At 35.9% G+C, this 26,470-nt stretch overlaps 1 protein-coding gene across 5 annotated transcripts in view; it reads right to left on the bottom strand.

Annotated features, from left to right (window-relative positions):
• Positions 1–26,470, bottom strand: part of SNTG2 (syntrophin gamma 2) — a 233,645-nt gene that overhangs the window by 65,053 nt on the left and 142,122 nt on the right. For 4 of the 5 annotated variants that reach the window (XM_050316361.1, XM_050316364.1, XM_050316365.1 and 1 more), the window contains 3 exons: positions 20,135–20,222; positions 14,744–14,835; positions 874–1,001 (listed from right to left, as the gene is read on the bottom strand). In XM_050316361.1, the coding sequence (XP_050172318.1) occupies positions 874–1,001; positions 14,744–14,835; positions 20,135–20,222 (308 nt within the window). The remainder of the gene's footprint in view (positions 1–873; positions 1,002–14,743; positions 14,836–20,134; positions 20,223–26,470) is intronic. The other variant, XM_050316362.1, reaches the window with a different exon arrangement.

Here is a 26,470-nt window from a genome sequence, read left to right as displayed (position 1 = left end):
GAGATTCCAATTATCTCCTTAATATGTATTAGAAGGAAATAAATACAGGGCAACACATAAAGAACATGGAAAATAACAACAGTGAATGAACTCCTGTTCTGATACATATGGACTACTTGGCCCACTACTACTGGTAGATTTGAGGCACTGCTACCACACGGAATGATGTGCAGGAAAAGCTTATGTATGCTGTGATGTGTTAAAACTTTTCTCAAGCACATTAGTTATTGATGCTTTATTAAACTTCACTTTTGCTTTCATCTTTCCTGAAGTCCAGTAAAATCACCTCTGACATCCTATTCCACAGCTACTTTAGGAACCATTAGTTATGTCTCTGAGTTGCAAAAAAATTCTATGATCAGAAATACAATATTTTTTACCATGTACTTTGCCAGAATCTCTTGTCAATATGAGTCTCTGCATGACAGTGATACACATGGTCTGTATGACATGATAGCACAGTCATGATGATTGTGCATGCTGTTACCATTTATAATGAAAAAGGAGAGTTAGATGACAATATTAGAATTTGCAAATATAGGAGTATTCTACAAGAGATACAGAATCAAATGTAGTACCTTCAAAGTTAATTCAACTAACGCTAAGATTAACCTTTGTACTGGTTGCAGATGCTCACTGAATTCCCAAGATACATACAACAGATTACAGGAATGTATTTGTAGGAGCTTTACCTTATCTTTGGTAATCTCCATGCATGCCATTAATCTTAAGAGAGGATGAACTGCATAGAAGACAAACTTTTTAATAAGACTGTCATATCTCCACTCAAATAATTCTTATAAAGCCAACAGTCCACATCAAAACACTGTGTACAGCTAACTAACCCAGTGCATCCCCTTTTAGATTACAAACCTTAATTTATCTGTTCCAGTTTTGTACCTCGAGATTCGAGCCATCGACAAAGGAACTGATAAGGTGTCTAGCCAGCGCTTCTCATATTTTGGTTCATTAGCTATGGGTGAAGAAGGTGATGATGGGGCCTGTGCAGAATAAATGAGAAACAGTAAGAGCAGTTTATATGACAATACAGTGAAAAAGTCATGAATATGCATCTCTGGCTCTGTTTGTCTCAGAAGTGAATAATCATAGCAATGAAAGTATTCAAGAAACTTGGGATTTGGTAGAGAAATAAAAAGGGTCATTCATGTAGAAAGGAATGCTACATCTTGATATTTTGCTTGTGATGTTAATTTTAATAACTGCTACTAAGAAGGAAACAGCTTTCAGTCATAAATGCCCTGAGTTGTCTCTAAATGTGACATAAAATACATTCTTAGTTTAAATTAATTTGGTCTGTACATATCTTCTACATCCCCCAAAAAATCATCAGAGAAAAGGAGACGAATAATATCCTAATTAAATAATACATTAGAGAATTTATTTGTGCATTGTGGCTTTCATCCCTTGTATTATTTAACAGTAGATTTAAAATTCTGATTCCTGAGTTATCACTATACAGACTGATGAATTTTGAAATTTTATCTTTGAAGTTCTCCTTCAAATGCTTCTACTAGAAAGGCAAAATTGATGAAACTATCTAGGAGTAAAGGATTTCCAGATCTCAGAATAGTGACAATATAAATATTTTACAATCTACTCATTTAATGTTACAAAAGAAAATAACCTTTTATCAAATGTGTTCAAATGCAAATTAAGTTAGGGGAATTAGCCTGGATATCTAGCTATTGATAAAAGGGTCTGCTCAAACCCAACCTAGAGCTTGTATACAGACTGTTCAGCCTGCTCTTACATGTACCATCTTGTGTACTGCAAGTAAATAGTGTATGAGGCCACCAGGAATGAAACACGATTAAAAGAAAATATTCATGAAATTTTAAAAGTTGGCACAGAACCACTAGCACTAAAATATTCAGGAAACTGCAGAGACATATACTTCTTAGTTGATATACTCTTGCAGAATATGTAGGTTCTTTCTGTGTAATAATTTCCAGAGGTTTACACCATTATATCAGTAACTCAAAGTATAGAAGTGTGCCCAAGAAAAGATGGTAACAGGGCTTCTTTGCAAATTATTTCAAAATACTGTTTATGGGCAAAAATCAATTAAATTAAACGGATTGGAAAATGTTGGAAACCACACCTCAGTGTACCAAGTGAAGATTAGGAGAATGATTATGACCTTAAAAAATACTTAATAAATATGTAATAAAATGAGCTAGGAGTTTCTTACAGAATACTTAATAATCATGACTTGAAAACTTTTTATTGGCATTTATAGTCCTGCACTATAGGGCTCTGCATGAAGCTGAGCATGACACCCTTTTATAAAGATAATAATATTAATAGAGAGGTAGCTGAGAAGGATTCAAAGAAACAGATATTTATCTTGAAGTTAGGCATTTTTGCTGTCTCTGAACCAAAATTTTTTGTCCCATATTTTACAGAGAACTTTCTAGTTGAAAGTTGGTTATTTTTATATGAGCTGTATCTATGCACTCATTAGTACTTACAAAAGCAAGGAAACTACAAAATGACCCAACTTCAACTGTGCTATGCCCAGGTGTTCAAAAGCCATAAAACTTACTCAAAATAAAGAGCATTCTGGGAATTGTCTATTTCTTTTTCTTGCCCATAAAGATTTAAGGGTTATTTTTTCTCCTTTCTGTCTATTTACTCCTTTAAATAAATTAAAATAGTGAGTTTCACATTCTAGCAGGATGACTGAGACTTAGTGACTGAGGTACACTTTTCTAATAAATGAAAAATTTGTAATGAATTTGATGGAGATGGTAACAATAAAGATTCTTTTAGACAGAAATCTCTTTGAGGAAAGGAATTTCGTTTAGAGAATTTGCAATCCGTAGAACAATTCAGCTTTCATTTGATTGAGATCTCCTGGTGTTTTTGCAGTATGAATATTTCATAATCAAGTCCAAAGACTAATTATGTTTTATAGAATTAGCCACAGAAGGCTAAGGTGTCTTCAAAGCCCAGTATAAATTTATTAATATCACAGTGAAAAATCTGACACATATTAAAGAATTCCGCACAAACTTAAATAATTGACAGAACCACATGCAATCTGAAGTTGAAAAGGATCAACATAATCTACCATTGTCTGTCTGGAAACTGAAATGTCTAGGAATAAAGCAGAAGGTAGCAATCAATCATAAATGCTTGATAATGATCACTGAATTTAAACTCCAGAATCGGAAAATAAAGGAACATGAAAATTCCTGCAACACCTTCATCTATTGTTCCTATCCTCTAAAGTCTCAAGATACAGAAAACATCTAGACAATTTAAATATACAAATCTGTCTTTTTCTTTTGAACTATTAGCTGTACTTATTCTAGCAGGTTGTTGAACAATATTCTATGATATTGTATGTGATTTCAGAGCATTTGGCAGCCAAAAACTAATGAGTGGGTCACTTAGGCAATTTAATGTTTTCATTTGGTCTCCTCACTTCAATCAAATGCTTTAGTAGCATATCAGTGTAAAGAAAAAATATCTCAATTTAAGTAAAAATTAGAAGATGTACATGATAGTTATTCATTAGGTTAATAAATCGAAGGGGAAAAATGGCCAACACCACTTCATCAAAATCTATTAACTCCAAAGTTATGAAACTGCAGCATAGAAATATTTGTGCCAAAATGCTAAACTTACAATTTCTGTAAGTATATTTTCTTTCCGTATACAAAGAAAATAGGGCTTCTTGAGAAAATTTCAAAGTTTTGATGTTTGAAAAATACACTAGAAGGAGAAATTTATTTCTTTTACCACAGTTCTGTACTACTCATGCCTGCAGAAACCCTACTGCATGGTCTGAACATTAATGACCAAGTACAGGGCAAAGATATAAAGGGGTCAAGCTGATCCATGTTTCAAATGTTATTTCTTAGTAAGCCATATTTCACTAACCAGTCTACGGTAGAGCATAAAGCTGGACTGATCCCTATTCATTTTCTTAAGGACAAAAGAGGGTATAAATATGTTCATAAGACCATTGCACAGAAACAAAATACTGTCACAGGAACAGCAGTTCATTTTGTTCCGTTTAACCTATAATCTATTAACAATTTAATATGTATCCTTTTCAAAGCACACAGACAGAAATAAGAAAATTAGGAGGAAGCAATTAAATGCAACTTTTTCAAACAGAGGACTTGCTTCACAAATCTTTTAGAGTAGTCCAAAGCTGTTAATTAATATGAAAGAAGCATTTGCTAAGGTGTACTTGGGTTTTAAAAAACCTTTTGTCCGTCACAAAAGGTTCTTAACTAATTTGCTGTGAAATAAGGTGAAATCATCAAATTAATAATTATCTAAACTATAGCAAGCAAAACACAGCAGCAACGCACTATGAGTGGACTTGCAAAGTAACGTAGGATGTTCAGTATATAGATTAATGATCTGGACAAGATGGTGAACACCAGACTGACAAAGTTTCCTGTGCATAACAAGTAACAATGAATAATGAAAAGAAACCAAATGGGAAACACCTGTGGAAGAAGGTCATCATAGTGAATGACTGAGAGATAAAAGGACTGCTAAAAATATAATAGATAAATGTATAGCAATGTACATGAAGACAATATTATTTGCCATACTGTAATGGGATGTGAACAGGCAATTAACTCAAAATTTAGATCTTGCAGTTGGTATAAAAGCAGATGTTGAAAGGAACAGAATTGATTTCTAACAATTAAGTTAACAAAGATTCATTAATCTTGATAAGAAACTCGTGATGGAATTGTATGACCAAGGCATGTAAAAAATAAATAATAGAGAAAGGGATTAGGAAACAGTGGTTCACTTGCCACTTTCACATAGGAAGCTGGGCTATTGATCAGAAGTTAAAATCAGTAGGATAAAAACAAAGAATGAATGGATTGCTCTGTATAACAAACTCTGGTTCAGGAAGCACCTATGTCAGAAGTCATTGGAGGTTCAGGAAATATACCCTATAAATAATTGTACATATTTCCCCTTATTTTGCATTCTCTTGAAAGTATTTGCTGGGAACAAGGTTTTTGGCTAGATGGTTCTCTGGTGTGACCCAGTGTGCTTAGCTGGCTGACCTTCAAGCCATCTCTCTACCAAATAGCTCCTGCTGTTCATGTTAAAAACTCTCCACTGCATTCCTCCAAAGCACTAAAATAGAGATCATTTCTGCAGTCACAGCTTTTATGCTCGGGTTCATTTTATACCTTTGGTTTTCTGCAATTAATTGCCAACAATGTTGCCAATTAATGTCAATGTACTTGTAACACCTGTCCGTTAAGAAATGGATTGAACACAAAAATCTCATTATTGACAGAATAGTGAACAAGAATCAGGTTGTAATAACACATAATCACTACCCACCTGGGACAGCTGTGTACTGTTGACCCGGAGGAGGATCTGACTCTGTATCCCATTAGATATTACTGACCTAAGAAGGACAATGTAGGCAAAGCGCTTTGTTGCTTTCCTAAACAACTATATAACAACTCATTATGGGGCAACCAAAAAGCCTTCCCAGAAGGAGAATGAGTCCAGAAAGTCCTCCACTAAGTGAAAGACGTAATCAGACATGTCTCTATAATTAAGTTTCCACCAAGAACATAAAGGAAGGCAAAAGACCCCAGCTGGCTGGTACTGTCAATTTTTCATCTTTTTGCAACATCAAATTTGCAGAGCTCTACTAACGCCACACCTTGAAAGCAACCCAAGTGTTATTTTAGATTGACACACTGTTCTTTTGTTAAACATGGGCTTCAGGAAGGTTGAAGCTGGGTTAATTAATTTGGAATCAGAAATACTCAGGATCACATTACTCATCATTGTTAATCTTGCTTCTAAATATGTTTTTCATCTCATATTACAAATGCTATCTACTTTGCAGAAAGGCAAGCCTTGATGCCTCATCCTTGGAAGTATCCAAGATCAGGTTGGATGGGGCTTTGACCAGCAACCATCATGAGTGTCAGGACAACACAGTGATCAGACATAGGCAGCATGGGTTAAGGCAAGGCAGGTCCTGCTTGACCAGCCTGATCTTCTATGGCAACATTACTGGCCTAGTGGATGAGGGAAAGGCTGTGGATGTTGTCTACCTGGACTTCAATAAACCTTTTGACACCACCTTTCACAGCATTCTTCTGGAAAAGCTGAGAGCCTATGGCTTGGACAGATGCACTGTTCTCCTGGTAAAACCCTGGCTGGAAGGTTGGGCCCAGAAAGTGGTAGTGAATGGTGCTGTCAGCTGGTTACAAGTCATGATCCCCAAGGCTCAGTCCTGTTCCACATTTTTATCAATGATCTGGACGAGAGGATTGAAGGTACCTTCAGTCAGTATGTAGATGACACCAAGTTGGGTGGGAGTGTTGATCTGCTGGAGGGTAGGAAGGCTCTGCAGAGGGACCTGGACGGGCTGGATTGATGGACCAAACAAGGCTTAACAAGACCAAGTGTCATGTCCTGAACTTGAGTCACAGCAATCCCATGCAAAGGTACAGGCTTGGGGCAGAGCAGCTGAAAAGCTGCCCAGTGGAAAAGGACCTGGGGGTGCTGGTTGACAGCCAGCTGAATGTGAGTCAGTAGAGTGCCCAGGTGGCCAAGAAGGCCAATGGCTGGAGAAAAGGCAGCTCTGGGGGGGCGTTATTACTCTCTACAACTACCTGAAATGAAGCTGTAGCCAGGTGGGGGTCAATCTCTTCTCCAGAATAACAAGCGATGGGAGAGGTGGAAACAGTCTCAGTTGTACCAGGGGAGTTTTAGGTTGGATATTAAAGAAAATTCGTTCCCAGAAAGGTTTGTCAAGCAGCAAAACAGGCTGTCCAGGGAAGTGGTTGAGTCACTGTCCCTGGAGATATTTAAAAGATGTGTAGACAGAGTGCCTAGAGCCATGGTTTGGTGGAGGACTTGGCCATTCTGGGTTAAGCTTGGGTTGGACTCAATGATCATAGAGGTCTATTCTAATCTAATTGACTCTATGATTGTACTATATTATGAAATAAGAATCAAATCCATTAGAAAAAAAATATAACCTTTTACTGATAATTTGGAATGTATCCATTTTTTGCTTTAGAGGATTTAATATTTCAAAGTGCATTATTAAAGTCTCGATCCTGTTCCATAGATCTGTATTTCTACCAAGAACATATAAATGTAAGACGTATGACTAATTCTAGGTTACTGTCCTTGTTGACACTTGTTCAAAAAGAGATGATAATGATGATGCTGTTATTTATCTCTCAAGGTAATTTTTGCTGTTTCCATTTTAGTGAGCATTTCTGAAAAGAATATGAAATATTTCTCCATAAAATATATATATGAAAATGGTAGCAACATAAATATATTTGATGCTTATGTATTGATATATTTTCCTAGTAAAAACAACTCTGAAGGCTGAGATTAAAGAAACAAAACCATAGAATATCTCAAGTTGAAAGGGACCCATAAGGATCACCGAGTTCAAGCCCCTGCTTCTCGCAGAACTACCTAAAACTAATTCATATGACTAAGAGTGGCTTCCAGACATGCTTTGAACTCTGAAAAGCTAAAATATCTTGGCATAGCCTCATTTCATTAAGCTATAACTGAAAATATTGACCAATAAGTTTCAGTGGATTTTGTTAAAAACTTTAAGATTAGAAAATATTACCTTTCTTGCATCTTTTTGGTGCACACTGGAATGTGTTTTGTCAAAGCTCCATTACTAAAAACATTAGTGTTCTCAAAAGAAAACCTTCAATATAATATGCTTTTCAAATAGAAAGATTTGTCTTACACATTATTTTTAAGTTACATAATTTCTTGCACCAACAACCATTCAACTCATAGTGATTTGGGTATGGTCTCTCTATAGTTTTTAGTCAGGTCAGTGACTGAAATACGTATATACATTGTTTATATATTACATATATTTTTTTTTTTTATAACTGGGTTAGTTTTTAGTGTATCAATGAACTTATCTGACCTATGTATGGCTGAGCCTTTGCTAATACTTATTGCAGGGACAGATAGGAAGCAGAGGCTGTATGCTGCTTGGAGAAGAAAACAAGACTGAAGAAACTGCTCCATACAGCAGTAAAAGAGTCTTACGTTACCTTACTTTAATCATTCAACAACACAAATACCAAGTGTTTAGCCAGGAGTAGAGATATGAGTGAAATTCATGTGATGCCCAGCTAATAAAACAAATTATGGTGGTAACTACTGTAAACAGGAATCAGAGCTTTCAGCTTGTCTTATAATTCAGAGGGATTTAATTACCACATCAAAATACCTGTGCAGCCCTTTGATGCAACATGAATTCTGGAGAGGGTCTATATTTACTTATTTTTAATGGAATTCTTAGATGCAGGTGCACAGTTCTGTGATGGCTCTAAGAAGACAGTAATTATCTGGTAAAATATGCATCACCAAATCATTTTATATACAAAGGCTTCTATACAGGAAACAAGCTCTTTCAGATGAAGTAACAATTTGGACATGTAATATGATGCCTTCAAAATTCAGTGAAAGCAGCAACTTTTAATTACACAGTTCTATTCTACAATAACTTCATTGACAGACATTGTTTAATGAAATGGGAGGAAAGTGAACCAGCATGTGAAACAATCCCTCCCTTCCTACCACAAAAAAGAAACACTGCTTTAATTCTAATGCTGCATGCTCCTGAAATTTAATGACTTTATGACATTTAATTTGTTTAATGAATGGATGAGTTTGCAGACACTGAGCACCTATATGTGATGTTTACATGGAGAGCCTGTACAGCAGTACATGCTAAGGACTCTATTCACTGCAATAGTTATGCATTTAAATCAATTGGATTACTATTCTACTGGTGAGGAACAAATTAAAAACCTTTCAATTATGTAAGTTTCTCCAGAGGTGATTTACAATGGAAATATTAATGAATATTTCATTACAGTTGTGCTGCTAGGTGCTAACACATTATTACTTTTTTAATGAACCAATAGGGTACAAGCCTAAGTAAGATATTTTTAGAGAATACATATGGACTATTTGACAGAATCTTGCACTTTTTTCTTTAATTTGTTTCCCTTGGGCTAGTATGTAATTGGTTCCTGAGTAACCTCAACAACCTTGCCTGGAACATCTTTCCAGCCATATTATTCCTTTGGGGATAGGGAACGGGGGCCAGAGTACTTTATATTAAATCTCAGCACAAAAAGCAGGAAGTAATTATGACTTCTCAAAAACTACAATAGCAGTCAGAAATAAAACCCCAACATTAAATATATGTAAGAAAAATGAAAAAAAAAACAAAACAATGTTGAGATCATGATGGTGTTACACTATAAATCCAAGTGTACTCAAGCTTCAGCTGCTAGCGACAGGTTTTGGCAGCCTTTTATATCCCACAAATGGAGCATCCTGTCCTGGCTTAGAAAAATTAGCTCAAGGTTAGGATAAATCTGAGCCTTGACTCTTGCTTCTATCAGTCACTAACTAGAAGCTCAGTAAGAGTCAATTTGTCGCAGGAACTTGTGGAATGGCCGTGGATGCAACTTTGTGGGAGAACTCACTGCCTCAATGTTACTATTTTTCACTACAAGTCAGTTACAGATGTACCTGAACTGCTGGAGTTCATTGATGCTAACATCAAACATAGACACAGCTCATCACTACATGCTTTTCTGCTTACACACTGGTGATTCTTTCAGTTCACCATGCTGGCAACAGGTGAGAAATCACCGTAATTTTTTTTTCTCACGTTTGCTCATAAGAGAGTTTTAAATTTCTAACTTCTCATTATAATCTGACCTGAGGTGATCTATTTTGCACCTTTGTAAATATAGACAGAGGAACAGATAATAAGAGAAAAAAAGAGATCATTTTATTCAAGAATCAAATGCAAATTTAACTCCTCTACAGCTCTCATACAATACTCCTGAATCATAAATCAAAAAGAAGAGCATCATTCACTAAAAAATAACACCACTCCTCAAAACTCATTTATCTATCTGTGGAAATAAAAGGTACTCAATATACTCCATGCAACCTACAGAGCAATACAACTCAATCTAAAGGAAGATTTTGTGGTGACTTGTCAGATGAATCACTCCCAATAAAGTAAGCAAAGGGACTCAAAATATCTTAATTTTACATGGAATTAAAGAAAAAAAGAGAAATTAATAAGGATAAAGGAAATGACCAATTTCTATCAGAAATTATAAAAAAATAAATACATTGGGCTTTGTCTCTGAGGCCATTTTCTTTTTGCTGCTACCACAAATTAAAATGAATAAATTCCTGAGAACTAAAAGAAAAAATGTATTCATATGCAAGGACTGTGTATGGGGAAAATAAGTATAACTAAAAAATGAAACCAGATACCTAAAAAATGCAAGTTACTTCTTTCTACTTGGTACAGTAGTTCCATTGTGATCCTGTTGCACTTTTTTCTGAAAGATAAATAACAAAGCCGTAATCTTTTATCTGACCTTTATTGGTCTTTGACTTCTTTTCCAGTGAAAATAGACTTGGATTTAGTCCAGACCCTGCTTAAAAATTCAAGCTTTCTTCCTTGCAGGTGTGTGAATATCAGATTAATTTTCAATGGTTTAAGTGAGCACTTTTTAAACTAATATTAGATGTCATAAATCAGCAAATATTGTTCAGTATCCATTTATTCAGCAGCTAGGTAAGACTTTCTTTGTATTTTCCATGCCATATTTCCTTTCATCATCTTTTGTTAGGGCTCTCAGTTAAAACCCAAACCCAAACCTAAACCTGTATTTGACTAAACTTCACCAGGAAATTAAACAAGTGTTTAATTTCTGTGCAGATGAAATGACCAACATGATCAATCAAATGTTAAATACTAAAAGAAATAAGTCTGCTAAATGGATTAGCAGTGACAGTGTGCATCAATATAACTAAAAGGTAAGCCTTTTAAAAATACCTTTTTTTACTTCATTATTATCCTAGTGAAAGTCCCAATCAACTCTAATGAGAATTAGACAATCACTTCTGTACAGTTAAATCTAACTCAAGCAATTTCAATCCTCTATATCAAAAGCATTTCTTTAAAATTCTATAATAGAGCAAGTGGATGTTATTTAAAAGGCTCTTCACAGCTTCTACTGCTACGAATCCTGAGAGGTGTAATCAGAAACAGAAAATTTGGATTATTTTTCCCTCATAAGGAAAAGGGTTAGTCACTTCATGTTTTATTAATTGAGAAAAAAAGAGCATACTTATTTGCAGCATGTTTATCTAATTTCATAAAGGTCTTCAGCACAGCAGCAGTCCAAACTATTTAAGTGTAGCTGGCTGTGTTCATCTATTTTAAGTTTCCCTTCAGCAAATAAATGGAAGACTCTGAGTGAGCTATTTTTTGTATTTAATACATTAATCGTTTTACCAAAATCATTACCAAATGATTCACTGTGACCTGGAAGTCAATTTGAAGTTACGTTGCTCTCATATTCAGTGAGAAAATCATGGAGTTTCAGATAAAGAGTTGGCAGAGGCAATACCTTTCAAATAGAAAAGAACTGAAATTTCTCTTCTTAAAGTGAGCTACAGGATGATAAAAATTAAAGTAAAAAATAAACCTTAAGAATGATCAATAGCATATTTATACTGAATTGGAACACACTACAAGAGGATTTAAAAGAATAAAACATATTCAATCTCAGTTGAATGCTCTGGTCATACATTCCCCTGAAGTATCCAACAGAATGGCTTGACTCTCAGAACAGGGGTCTCCAACTCCCTTTCTTGGATCCTCTTTCCTTTCTGCCTTTCTGTGCCTGGGATCGAATCTTTGGAACCAGAACTAATAATAATAATAATAATAATGGCCAGTCTTCGCGAGCGAAGATCCGGGGAAGGTCTTTACACCTTCCAGCCTGCGCATTGGATTTTTTAGGTGAGACACAGTGTGCGCGGAACTGAGCCCACCCTTTAATCCTAAGGTTCATCTGCCGGGGCCAAGCGAGCTTGGACAGTGGCAGTGAGGTCCTTAGGACGTAGGTGGGTTGCCTTTAAGGGCTAACGAGCTCCACCTGCCCGGGAGTGGCCCTGACCAGGAATCGAACCCGGGTCTCCGCGGTGATAGCGCGGCGCCTTTACCACTAGACCACCAGGGGCTCTTGGGGGCTCATCCGGGATATGAACCCGGGAACCAGAACTACCACTGACATTAAAGACGTAGCCTTCTACTGGTCCCACCAAGAGCTGAGCATTTGTATTTTTCCTTCTTTAAAAACTTCACTTGTTGATGAAGTAGGCAATGCCTTTTTTAAAGGAAAACTTTTCAATTTATCAGATGAAATAAAGGCATAAAAAGAATATTTTAAAGTAATTCAGGAATTTTTAAGTGTCTGTTTAGTTCCATCTAACCAACTAAACCTTACATACTGTCAACATTAAATTAAGAGTTTTTAAATTACACGAGCACACAGAAAACAACAATTTATTATGCCATCACTTCACTTTTTAGTACATTACTTTTAGATAATTCAGAGAATCTGGATGCTGAAACAAATGAAAACCTACTACATTGTGCCTTTGCATTGCAACTGTCATACTATTCCAAGGTGTCTTAAACAGCAATTCATTTTATTTCTGGTCATTTTTTTTTCACCACCAATTTCTCCAGGGAGCTGGCCTTGATGTCTAGGATATTTGGACATGTAGGAGAATATCTCTACAGTATTTTCTTCATTGTTTTTAGTTAGAATGCTTCAGGTAAACAACCCGTACTCACTAGCCTAGAGACCACCTTCTTTGTATGTTTTCTCTTCCCCTCTAGAATTTCACATTGTGTTTAATAAACCACTTATAAGGTACAGATGAATGTAACTGCCAGTGCCAATCCCTGTAGCATTTGTCACAGTGCCCAAGCATAAAATAATTAGGCGTGAAGAGAGCACTTCAGCTCATTTCTCTGGGTTCCAGACAACCCTTTTTAAAGTGCTATACTGCAAACTGCTCTGATATTACAGAAAGGATGTATATAAATCCTGAAGATGATATCGTATCACATATAACAGATGCTTCACAACAGAGGTGATAAAGATAGATCTAACAGAGGCAAGCTAGCACCAGACTGAAAATGGTATAATGGTATTAGGCAGAAAGAGCTTGCTGTTAAGATGGCTAAACTACTATCTATATGATACAATCTCTATATTATTGTTTTTCAGAACAGACATGCTGAATGACAGCTTGGTACAACTGGCATAACACTAACTCCTTACCTCTCATTCCTGTCCTTTCCTTTACATTGTGTGCTTTTTGAAGCAGCATTTCCAGTCATAAATACAGGTGCATTGTCTAATATGGCACGGATCTGAGTGTGGTTAGGAAGGTACATACAAATGCAACACAGACTTGCAAGATGCAATATTAAGGTTGAGTCAGATCTCCCCTACCAGGGTGATATAAAAAAGGGATTTAAATATCATTAGCTTTACTGGGCAATACTGTTATAGGAAATGTCAATTCTGCTCTTACTTTACCATAAAAATCACAATTCAGTTACACTCATAGCTTAGTCTGAGAAAAGTCTGACCACATCTCCAGTGGACCATTTCAAAAACCAGTAATTCCTGCTCAAAGTACTTGCTTTTGCATTTCACAATAAGAATATGGCAATTTTTCATTTTGCTTACTACAAAGGGAGATCATGACTTCTACAATACACTAGGTAGATTGTTCTGCTTTATTCCACTTCTAGGTCATAGTGTCTGGTGCATACATAGCTCTCGTGACTTCATGTCAAGCTTCAGAAAAATTAAGTGCTGTGTAAAAGCAAGTAAGAATTTAGTAGTCTCCCTTTTACTTTGTTTTTCTACTTATATTTCAAACTTATAAACAGTTTTTTGTGTGCTACCTTGACAACTAAATCTAAATTACTCTGTTACAAGTCTACAACACTCCAACCACTTATGTTTTTATGATGCATAGAATTCAGTGTGCAATTCCCAAAGTACTGTAATAATTATTATTAAAAATTGTTATTGCACACTCATTCTAGTACTTAATAGGCAATAATTTACTAAAACACACTAATGCAACCACAGGCAATCATCTGACCATAGCCACCTTCTCATAATGTAAGCTCTTTGCAGAAAGGACTTTGTCTGCACAGCGCCTGGCAGAGAAGCATTTCAAATTCCTGGACTCTGAGAATCGATTTGGGGTCTTTATTAAGACAACAGTACAAGGTAATTAGAGGTAATAATTACCTGGATAATTACAAATAAATAAACATGAAACTTTCAGTATCTATGACCAGTTTGGACACCAAGCACTAAAATACAGATATCAACCCAGAAAAGCATGTGTTATCCTATCTAAATATGGTTTTTTCAGATACTGAAGATTCCTATTAAAAAAGTTTGCTTCAAGAATTCAACTTTACACTGTTTTCTGAATTCCATGTACATTTCAGCATCTCTAGCTGGATTAAATTCAATAGTACAATGCTACAATTCAACAAAGTATGACAAAAGTTCGGATGAATTCATGTAAACTATGAATAAATCTCACTGTGCTCATTCCTACAACCTTCTCAGCTGGCTTAGAGTAAGAACCTAGCGTTCCATGGCCCCATGTTGGTGACAATTTATGTACAGAATTTTACAGTTTAAGCACTTAAAAATCAATCAAAAAAACAAGCAAAGAACCAACAGAATTAGGGTAGTCTTACACTAGGATTTTGAAGCTCAAAATGGGAAAAGAACTTACATAACTTACACCAGGTTTTTACTATTCATTTGCTTACCGTGTTAGTTGAGTTTCCGTTTAAATGTAAGCCACTGTCAAAGAGAGGTGATGAAGCTCCACTGCTGTGATCACTGGATGGTCCAGGGGAACCTTGAAATCAGATCATGACAAATAAATACTTATGTTAAAACTATATGTAGATATCAGACAATATCTATTCTAGCTGTAAAACACAAGAAGAATTTTTAATATGATTCACCACACCAAGACAGAAATGCTACTTGCATTTTAGAAAGGCAGACAATAAAAAGTCTGTATACTACACTTAATGTCTAGAAAGCAGAATGGTAGCTAAATGTCTTCTTTTAGAGGCTGTGCTCACAAAAACTATTTGTATGCTTAACTGTCTGCAGGATTAAGTATTTTTTTCACTGAGAATGAGAATTAGATATTCAAAAGCAAATAAGAAAGTCAGTTGCACAAAACCCATTAATTTCATAAGTAAATTTCCTACTGAGTCTTGAAAGTCTTCACTTGAGTATAACCATGAACTGTATTTATAGACAAAGCTAATAGGAAACTTTAAGGCAAATACTAACTGGACACAACTTTATTAAAAGATGTATCTTTTCCTTAAAATGCCAATTACTTTCAAGAAAGACACTCCTTCTCAAATTTAGAAATTGAAAGCAAACAATCATTTTGAATTGTTGATACTATGTTGATACTATATGCTAAGATTATATGGTTATACTCTTCAAAATATCTTTCCTTTTAGCAATTATGCATCATGATCCAACTTTAGTAGTTAAAACTGACACTAGAAAAACTTAATGCTTTTGCAACATATAATAATGGAAACAGCACAAAGTCACATCATTGTGTAATTTCTGCTTAAATGTAAGATGTTAACAAAAAGCACCATTAACCTAAAATTATTGTCAGACAGCACTTGGTCTTATCGATAACTCACATAAAATCAATTGCACAGCATTATATTCATAATCACTGAAAACTCATTTTTCTATCTAAAGAGTTCACCTGAAATTGCCTGTAAATCATTTCACATTATAGGCTTGTCAAGTCTAACATCACAGAAGTCAAAAAGTCATTCTTAGTCATATATTTTTGCATGTATGTATTTTATATATCTGGAAGATTTAGAAAATGGAACTTAATTCAACTGAACTTAATTCAGTTCAGTGCTGAGGTCTCAGAAATCAGCTTGTCTCTGAGATCTCTGAATTTCAGCACGTTTCTGTTTAGAGTCGCTTCTGTACAGTGCTAGATGATGTAAGCAGAAGGAGTCATTCTGCTTTGCTTTTAGGGATCTAAGGCAAGCATCAGCCTTAGTAGCTACAACATTGTGTAGATCCTTATACATACAGTAGACCACAAAAATCTATGTTCATACTCATAGATGACCACAGTGACTTGATGGAACAGAACAAAATGTCTAAATTTTTAAATAAAAATACTACTTTTTAAATAAAAAGACAACTATCACAGGTCCATGAGTCAATCAGATTCTGAAAGGGGAATAATTCCACCTATTCAGCAATTTAAGCATATCAAAAGACGTGAATTTAGGTATTTAAAAATCCTTAAATCCAGGGCTTACCATAATATAAAATACTACAGCTGAATAAATAATTATTTTTAAGTAGAGAAAACTGATATCCCTTACATGGGAAAGCTAAGAATAAAAGTTTAAGGAAGAAATTTCCCTCCTCCCACAATGTCCCAGCAGACTTGCTTTTCAATTCAGCAACTTTCTTTCATTTTCTAAGTCACAACAAACTACACAACCTGTCTCAGACTATGCCACATCTACCACTTGATTGAAAACAAGTTCAAAAATCTTTTAGTCTGCTCCCTGCCTTTTCAGCCTCACTTACTCATGGGCTACTCCTCATGACCTCATTCAACATTTTAAAAACTTCCATGCATATACTCAGCTACTTTCATGGAAGATGCAGTGCTCTCATCTCTCCAAGGAACATTTCTTGCATGGCAGCCCTAGAGTAATCAGGTAGTCTTTCCTCCTTGTTCTTGCAACAAAACACAGTATGGACGTACACTATCTGCAACTGCAGTTCTTGCCTAAGTAGATGAGATTCCCAATCAAGTGGAAGGCACCAGTCCAAACTCTAGAACATTAGTTTGAGACAGACAGAGTTTTTATGTAAAATAAAACATCTGCTATGGATAACTCCCCACTCCACAACAGATTATCCTGCTAGGTACTGACGCCAGAAAAAAAGGTATTTGGTATGTTGTGAGATTTCCAGCAATCATTACTGCCTAGATGTTCTCTTATATCACCCAAATCATAGATAGTCAGCCTAAAAAAAATCAAAACTAGGACAGGCACTATCTGTTTGATTTGCTTATTCTCAGCTATGGCTTGTTCTTTTGAGAGAGTTGGGTTAGGAATTCTCCTGTGGGAGAGGAAAAGACCTTTCCCCTATCTTCACCTTTGCGTGAGCAATAGCTGAGTATGCTCAGAGAAAAAAAAAAACCCACACAACATACCCTGTAAAGGGAGAAGGGGTCAGAGAGACAGAGAGATAGCAAGGATATGGGAGTCTGCAGTTCACAACACCGAGATGCCCCAGGGGGTAGCATGAAAAAAAACGAAGCAGAACTCCATGGTGCGAGAAAGAACCTTTGTAAGGATCACAGGGGATTTTGGAGAACCAGCAGTAACTCAGGAAATCATCAAGTTAGCTGACACTAAATCTAAAATAAGAACACATTTACTGTGGAACAAGTAGGAGTAGTTTATAAATCCTTTTGTAATCCTTTTGAGAGAATCATGACAATTTTTCAATTTAAAAAGTAAGGTATTCTACTACTTATTTTAATAAAACCTGGATTTTACTTTTGACTTCAAAAGCCTTAGGCTTTCCAGACCTAGAAAGGTCTCTATGAAAGTTCTGGTCAACACAGAGTCCCCTCAGCAGGGGGTTGTTTATTTCAGTTAGTGAATTACAATAAATCTCTAAATAACAAACAACCCTGAAAATGCACTACTGCAGATCAATGTACAGCAAGCAGTCAGCAAGTCTTTACTATTTAAAACAATTTGTCTTATGGTTAATGTTACTGAATAATACTGAGACCTTTTGCATGTAAATAAAAACTCATTTATTGAACTTGCTAATCATGTCATGAGCAACCTCCAAAAGACGAAATTAAAATCAAATGAAACGCTCCTGATGATTTTTAATCACACTACAAGCTTTGCAAATTCAGAATATTCTAATAATTTAGTATAACTATCAAATAGAAAAATTTTGAATACAGTCTGTTTCACCATAACATGTCCTCAAGAGTTTTCCCAGCAGCAGTGAATCTTCTGTTAGTCTTTTCCTTCTCTTGTGGGTAACTTAATACCTATGAATTGTGCTTTACTAAAGCTACTATATTGCTCATTTTGTAGTGGGTGTTTCCTGTGGAATGGGTCTTTGTGCTGGGTGTTTTAGTGGATGTTTTTCTTGGTTGCATTTTATTCCTGTAAAAACTTTTCCCAAAATGTCTTATTTTTCTCACTAAATTAGAAGAATTTCTCTTAGAGAAAAATATGTAGTTTTTCTCTGGATGTGAATTCAAGGTTATAACAAACCAAAAGGCTTTTAAAAAGTCTTAAAAAGAAAGTAACCGCTCCAGGCATCTTATGGATTAAAACCCAGAGTGTGGGACCCATTGATGTACGAACAGGGCACCAATATTCCTGGACCTGCAGGAAACAAGGCAGCCAGCTCACGTAGAGTGTGTACTGGGTCTTAGCGGCAAGGTTTTGGGGGTTCAGGTGCTTCCAGGGCTAGGACACAGTCAGGGCTTCCCTGTGCCAGACACAGACAGTTCCAGCCAGTTCCCACAGATCCACTCAAGGGCACAGCTGAGTCCTGCAGCTGAGCTGGTAGCACTTCTGGAAAACTATTTAAGAAAGGGTAAAATGCAGAAGAGGAGAGACAGGAGTAAGGAAAAGAGTGAGAAAAAAAACATTGAATGAACCTCAAGGTCAGTGAAGAAGGTGATGGACAGTGTTGTTTGTTTCTCACTGCCTGAATCCCTTTTAATAGGCAATACATTTACCTAAGTTTCCTTATGTTGACTCTGATTTGTTCATGATGGTAATTGATAACTGATCTTACTGTATCTGTCTTGACCTAAGAGCTTTCTCATTCTGTTTTCTCCTCGTGTTCTGTTTGAGGACAGGGAGTGAGACAGAGTCTGAGTGGGAGTTTGGCTCTTAGCCAAGGTTAATCAATGACAAGTGATACAGTTCAAGTATGTAATGTCAATCTACAAGATGAGATACAAGTGCTAGTAGGACTATCATAACCACAAATTAATATGTCCAACAACACAGAAACTACTTGTAAGATGCTGCTCACTTGCCAAAATCATGTTTAATCTTGGACAGTTATTCAAGGCATTATAGACATTAGTCTGATGACCTAGGAGGACAAGTAGGAAAACAAAAGAAACATTGAATATATGAAGATCTCAAAATGTAAACATAAGATTTCTTAGAATTTATATTCCATTTTCAAATGCAAATGATAAACAGTGAGAACTGAAATAAAGGTCTTAGCATGAAAGGTATAGTTCAGCTTAGTAGAGGCCTGTCAAGTTGGCTTCTAACCAGTGTAAGAACCCAGATTGACACTCTTGTAATGGCAACAGCTAGACTATGACACCTATGATTCTGTTAAAATCAGGAAAAAAACAAGTATATAGTTGAGCTCAACTTAAATAAATCCAAAGAACAAGACAGGTTTCAAATCTTTTTGCTTATTTTGGAAAGAGAATAATCTGTTAAAATAAACTGTTGCAAAATTATTTGGTCTGATTAAGTCAGCTGATATGAACACTTTTCTACTTGCAACTTTGATCACAACTGTGCAACTTGAATATTTTATCTGCTAACCAGAAGAACCCAAAATTTCCTTCTTCTGCATTGTTCATACACAATTTGGTATTGCTATTGTTAAACTACTCAGTTGCCACATCATAATTCTGCTCTCTGACAAAACCAATCAAAATAGTAAAGTAATTTATGAAACATACATTATTAATGTTATCCATTTGTTTGGTGTCCTGAAAGTATCTTTCAATGTTAATGTATGATTCAAATGTTTGTAAACACTATTTTATTGTATTTAGGTAAAGCTTCTGTTGAAAAACTTTCAGATATCACCCATGACTGTACTGCATTTTAATGAATTTTTTTCAGTTTTATTTTGAATAAATTACACATAAACAGTAAGGTAGTATGCATTAGATTATTATATGTTAAATAGTAAAGTAGAAAGACAATTTTCTATTTCTTCTTGTAAAACATTCAAGGATTGAATTCCTATTTCTGTCACTGTGAGTTTCTTATGAGAATACTGAAAAGAGGAAAACAAATTACTCCTATCCATTAATTTCCTCTTACCTAACGGGAGCTTTAAAAATGATGGAGCTTCCCTGAGGTACTGAACAGTGATGGTAACTTCATCGCCAGCATTTCGCAGTAGGTGTACCTGTCAGTGTGACAAATAACAACTACTTTAAACCAAAGAACCATCACTCATGGAAAGAACATTACTTACAATGAAATCAACATTCCTGTTGATCTATAATAAACTCAGTATACACATTTCTGAGTGAGAATGTAGAATAGCTTTTCGATCAAGCCACACCAACAATGGAAAAGAGGAGACAAGACCAGTGGAACAACCTGAATAAATAATTTGCTGGACAAACTGATTTTATATACCAGCTGCACACAACTTCCACAAAGTGATTTCATAAAACTGCCAGAGGCTAGTAGGGAAATATGTGTTTATGTAGATATAACACATTCATTGTGTGTGTTTACAGACAGACACATAAAGATACACTGAGACATCATAAATATCTTGTCCTGAAGTATTTGGTTTGATTGATTCAGGTATGGTTTTTCAAATATAGTCTTGATTTTTGTGTCTTTGTGGTCTGTGAGCATTTGCTAACCAAAAGGGAACACATACATGCACACACACCCCTAGACCCCCATATAATGTTTTAAACCATCAGAATTTACTTTGAGGCATGACAAATTACTACGTAAGGTGCCTTTTTAAATGCAGAACCACAGATAACTTCTGTAATGGAACTCAGTTCCTACTACAGGGCAGAGGTATTCCCCAGTCTCATATCCATGACTCCCAGGAAACAGGTATTGCATTTGGTTTGTAGGTGGCCTGCACTCATGCTCTGCAGCCCTGATCCAGGTTGTCAGAAACGGATGCTAGGGCTTGTGGCCTCTGATATAAGCACAACCAGAGCATGCATGTATCAGACAGAAAATAAACCAACTGGAGCAAACTAACTTCCATAGATTCATTTGCTGGTTCAATGTATTTGGAGGAAGCTGGTGGTTGTGTTGTTTCAGACCACTATTTTAGCACAAAGACAACATCGTGAGACACAGGATTACTTCAAACATTACAACTTTTCCACTTGTGTACCTAAAATAATGCTTACCCCAGAGACTGATGTATTCACTTACATAAAAACATCCAGTTTATGTCTGATAGATATGAAAACCCTGAACAGGTAAAGTAAGCATTCATATAGACTCAGAAGTTTGGTTGTTTGTTTTTTTTTTTCTCCCAGAGGCTCAATTTGCATTAAATGATTTACTACAAAAAGAGCTAGTGCTACCTATTCATCCCAAGAATTGTGAGTACTCAAGTCAAGATTTTGTGGACAGTTGATTAAAAGAGAACCTGAGGTTCATTGTGGGAGAAACCATTGCAGAAAAAAATGTTATGATCACTGATTTCTGACTAAACCATCTCAAGATGAGTACAACAGAAGTAACCAGGAACAAAAGCACAGAAAAATCAGAATGCCTCTTTAAGGCCATACAAAAGTGTGACAGGGCTGCAAAGCAAACCACTGCCTTAATTTGTAAGCTGTAAGAAAACTATGTCTCCTGAAATCTCTGCCCCTCGTTTCCTGCAGTATTTTACACATCATTTATTACTCACTAAGGCCTGAAGATGATTGGTAACTGTGCTAGTCCTACCCTACTGTTACAAACACAGTTTTCCCCTTTATCTTCTGACTATTATACATATATATGTCTAATTTATATATATATATAAATAGATATATTTATATACACACATGCAAATCTTTTAATAGAGGTTCAACTGGAATCTGATTTTTAAATACTTGTGACATTCTGCAGTACTTAGAAGCTTTTTTAAAATTTTATTGTCTTATTTGAAGATTATGGACTTTAATCATAAATTTTATTAAGTGAGGTAAAGCTCAATAGTCTAAATTTAATTAAAATACATTAAACTAGAAATCCCAGACTGAGAGAGGTCACTGAGAGGAGACCTGAAGAGAAGGACTTAGGGTTTATCATGGATGAAAACCTGGACATGAGCCAACAGTGTGTGCTCACAGCCCAGAAAACCAACTGTGTCCTGGGCTGTGCTGAAAGAAATGTGCCCAGCAGGTTGAGGGAGATGATTACAGACCTATTTGAACAGTGCCAGAGGAGGCCACAAAGATGACTGGAGGGCTATAGCACCTCTTTGATGAAAATAGGCACAGAGAATGGAAGTTAGTGAGACTGAAGAAGAGAAGGGTTTGGGGATACCTTAAAGCAGCCTTCCAGTACCTACAGGAAGCTTACAAAAATGAGAGAGAACAACTTTTTACGTGGGCAGATAGGGATAGCACAAGGGGAATCAGTTTTAAAGTAAATAGGAAGAGATTTAGATTAGATATTAGGAAGAAACTCCATACTATGAAGGTGGTGAGGCACTGGAACAGGTTACCCAGAGAGGTTGTGGATGGCCCATCTCTGGAAGGGTTCAAGGCCAGGATGGGTGAAGTTCTGAACATCCTGGTCAAGTGGAAGTTGTCTCTGCCCATAGCAGGGGGGATGGAACTAGGTTCTATGGTTCTATGATCTACAGATTAGGCTTGCTTTGTTCAAAAAATTAAAGAGGCTGTTAGAGTAGTCATATTGGACCATATATGAAAACACAGTTCAGACATAAATACAAGTATATCTTTATATAAACTGATATATCTTTATATAAACTGATATATCTTTATATAAACTGATCTAAGATCATCTACCCATGATAAAAATCAAAGAAACTGTTAGCATATAATTATATGTGTTTAAATTACACTGCAGTCACTTTTCTCTCTCCAGTTGATGAATTTGTCTTCCTAAACTTCATTAATATCTGTATCAGGCCTTGAAATGAACTGATGCTCTCCTTGTAGCCCAGTGACACCATCTCATGACTTATACTAAATAAATTCCAACTAAACCTTCACTACTACATCAAATGCTTTTAAATGTGAATGAAATGTTTATAAAAGACAGTAAACCAATCTTTTTCTACACTGTACTGACAGAACCACTGAATTTTGGAGTCTTTCATCAACAAAGACTAATTGCAAATATTTTCTATGAGTAAACATAAAAATTAGACAAATAATGAATTATTCTATTTAAAAAAGTAAATGATTAAGGAATTGCATATAAGAACTTGAAACAGCCAATGTGCTTTACTTCATAATTTTCTCTATAATTAGGTAGTGAGGTTTATGCAATTAAAAAAATAACAATTCATTTAAATCCCTGTCCCTTACATAAAGGCTGCTTTAGACCAAGAAGTGGAAAGACATTTGGCCTGTTCCTTGAAAAAAAATCCAAGTTTAGGTCAAATAGTATGGCTGCAAAAAATTCACCAAGTCAATATGCTGCAGGCAGCCACACTGATATTGGCAGCACATGGCATTAACAAATGCCCTGATGACGGTGACAATTGTGTGCAGGGTGCAGGTGTCCAAATATGGACAGTGGGGTTGCAGGGGGGCCCTATGAGGAGAGGCTGGGGCTGCCCCATGCCAGGCACAGCCGGTTCCAGTGGCTCTGACCCACCCACCACAGGGCATGGAGCAGGGAGAAGCAGAGGAGATGGGAATGAAGAAGTGAAGTTGAGCTTAGGAAAAGCAGTGGGAGGAAGACTGTGGCTGAATTTTGTCATCTGTTTCTCAATATCCAAATCTATTTCAACTGGTAATAGAATTAATTAATTTTCCCTAAGTCAAGTCTATTTTGCCCATGATGGTAATCAGTGAATGCTCTTCCTGTATATCTTGACCAAAGGGGTTTTTCATTCTACTTTCTCCCCCTCTCCCTCCGAGCAGGAAGAGAAGTGAGCAAGCAGCTGGGTTGGCATTTGGCTGCTTGCTTGGGCTGACTCACCACCATGGGTTCAAGACACTTTTACAAAATAAAAGTTAAAATGATAAAGGAATAAATTCAGCAATATTATCCACATAAGTCTAGGTTCAGTGAATACAGCCAGGGTGCAAAAGTGCCAGAAAGGTTACATGCTAGGAAGAGAAAAGGACACCCAGCATATTCCCTTCCAAATTAAAAATGTCAGAAAGTCAGTATCAGGGAAGGGCGAAGTCAGACTTGGCAACAAATACAAGATCCTTTTACCAAATGCTGCTGTACCTTGTGATACCACTTTTTATTGCACAGTAAACACATCAGAAATGCTGAATTTAGCTTATAATCAGTTCAGCAACATCAGTGTTTTATAAAATTCAATAAACAATATCAAATCAAACAAATTTATAATATAGTCACAATACTGTCCTGATAAATGTAATAGGAAGAAAAATAAACCAAATAAAATTCACACTGACAACTCACTTTCTTACTTGCAATTGTATATTTAGATAAGCCAAAAAAGTGTAGCATTTTTATTTTGACTTTGGAATAACAAGGAAGAATTTTAACTTCTTAATAAACATTTTTAAGAAAATTTTAAAACACAGAAGAACAGTGTTTCCTCTTAATTAAGCAAAGAATGTTTGCATACAAACATTTATATTTGTCAAGAGATGAAGGAGATAGCAAGACAGACGTATTGCCCAACATGCTTTTGGAAAATCTTAGTCAAACATCATGAAGATAAATTAAATCCAAAAACTATATGGAAGGAAACAAGACAGTAGATTAGAAACTATTCCAGAGTATGAGATCTGACTTTTTATTTCAAAGGATATTTTGAAGAGGAAACAACACTAAAATTAATGATTTGGTTTAAAATTATTAAGAAGTAATACATTAAAAGATATTCACACTGTATTATACTCTTCTGAAGCTACTTTGTATTCTTAAGTAGTGCCTGAAGAGGTGGTAGTGTTGAGCCATGCACATAATAACAAAACTAAATCAATGTCAGTGCTCACAAGAAGGTCTTAACAGTTGGAAGGTCACTTAGCACAGGTCCAGTAAGTCCAAAAAAGACAAATCTAGTATCTTTGGAGTAACAGTCACTGTTGCCTTACTGTAGCATTAATATAAAATAAGGATTTTAAAAGTGACTGAAAAATAAGATTATAAAAGGTTTTGGTGCTTTTTAAAGGATGATGTGCATTTACTGCACATAAGTGTATATGTATGCACTTGTATGTTCAGATGAATGAGGTTAAAAAGAGCATCAGCTGAAATGTTTGCTTTTCATGTTGGCTCCAATTTGCAGGTTTTGCATATCTCTAAGTACATTCATCAAGCCAGGGTTTATTACGCTTCTCTTTCTCACATGCATTCTCATGAACAGAACAGAGAAAATGTTAAAAATATAAATTGGAGATTCTATATCTCAACTAAATACAGTACAGAGTCTGCAGAAAAAAAATGAGCCATATTTTAGGAAAACCAAATGACTTTCTTTGCCTCATTTTTAATGTCAACACCCAATTCAGCCAGCAGGACAGTGAGTTTCCCACTGGGGAGGACTCTTTTTGTTGTTTCTCTCCCTCCTCTCTCTCCCCTTTCCCAGTGTGTGTGGGGGAGGGAAACCATTTTTGTTTTCTCCAACACACCCCGGAGGGTGTCGCCCCGCAGTCGTGGCAACAACCAGTGATCCCACAACACCCCCTGCTGACCAGCACAGAACACTGCAGGCTCTGCATTTCCAGTGATCCAACAGCGCCCCCTGGTGACTGGTACAGGACATTGCAAACTCTGCATCTCCAATGACCCAATGGCGCCCACTGTTGACTGTGGTTAGAATTGCATCAAACAGTGCAAACTGAACTGTTTACTTTTTTTCCTTTGCTTGTTCATTGGTTTGTTTTGAAGGGGATTCTTTGTGGGTATAGGAGTATTGTTTGGTTGTTTTACTGGTTTTTTTTCCTGTTTCTGCCAATACACAAATAACTTTTAATAAAAGGTTGTTATTTTTCCTTTTCCATAATTTGTTTTCCTTCAGTTGGAGCCTCTTAATTTCAGATTTACAATTGCTTAGAGGGAGGAGTTTGGGTCTTTCTCATAACTCATCCTCAGCAAAACATCTGTGTTTCATTTAAACTGAGACAGGCTCTTTAGCCAATATCTATTCTAAGTCACATCATTTAACTTTGGCTATTTAAAAGATTCAACTCTAAACTATTGCTAATGTCGTTTCTAGAAATTAGTGAAGATCTTAGGATAAAAAATAAATCCCCACCCACAGGTGTCTACCTCTAAATAAGGAGAGTCTGGGTGATAACCTTACATTTTAAACATATGAAGTTAAATGAAGTTAATTTTATCTTGCACCTATAGATTAATATTTAAGAACCAAAATCAGACTGAATGTTCAAAGCAAAAGTTCTGAAGTCAAAGAATGTGAATCTCCTGATGAATGTCTGATCTTGAGGTACAAGCATTTCACTTGAAATTCACATGAAGTGCAAGTCTTGA

This window comes from Myiozetetes cayanensis, unplaced genomic scaffold (assembly GCF_022539395.1).
Source record: "Myiozetetes cayanensis isolate MyiCay16 unplaced genomic scaffold, myiCay2020 scf2-11, whole genome shotgun sequence".
Taxonomy (NCBI): Eukaryota; Metazoa; Chordata; class Aves; order Passeriformes; family Tyrannidae; genus Myiozetetes; species Myiozetetes cayanensis.
The sequence above is the reverse complement of the archived record's forward strand: the minus strand, read 5'-3'. Positions and strand labels throughout refer to the sequence as shown.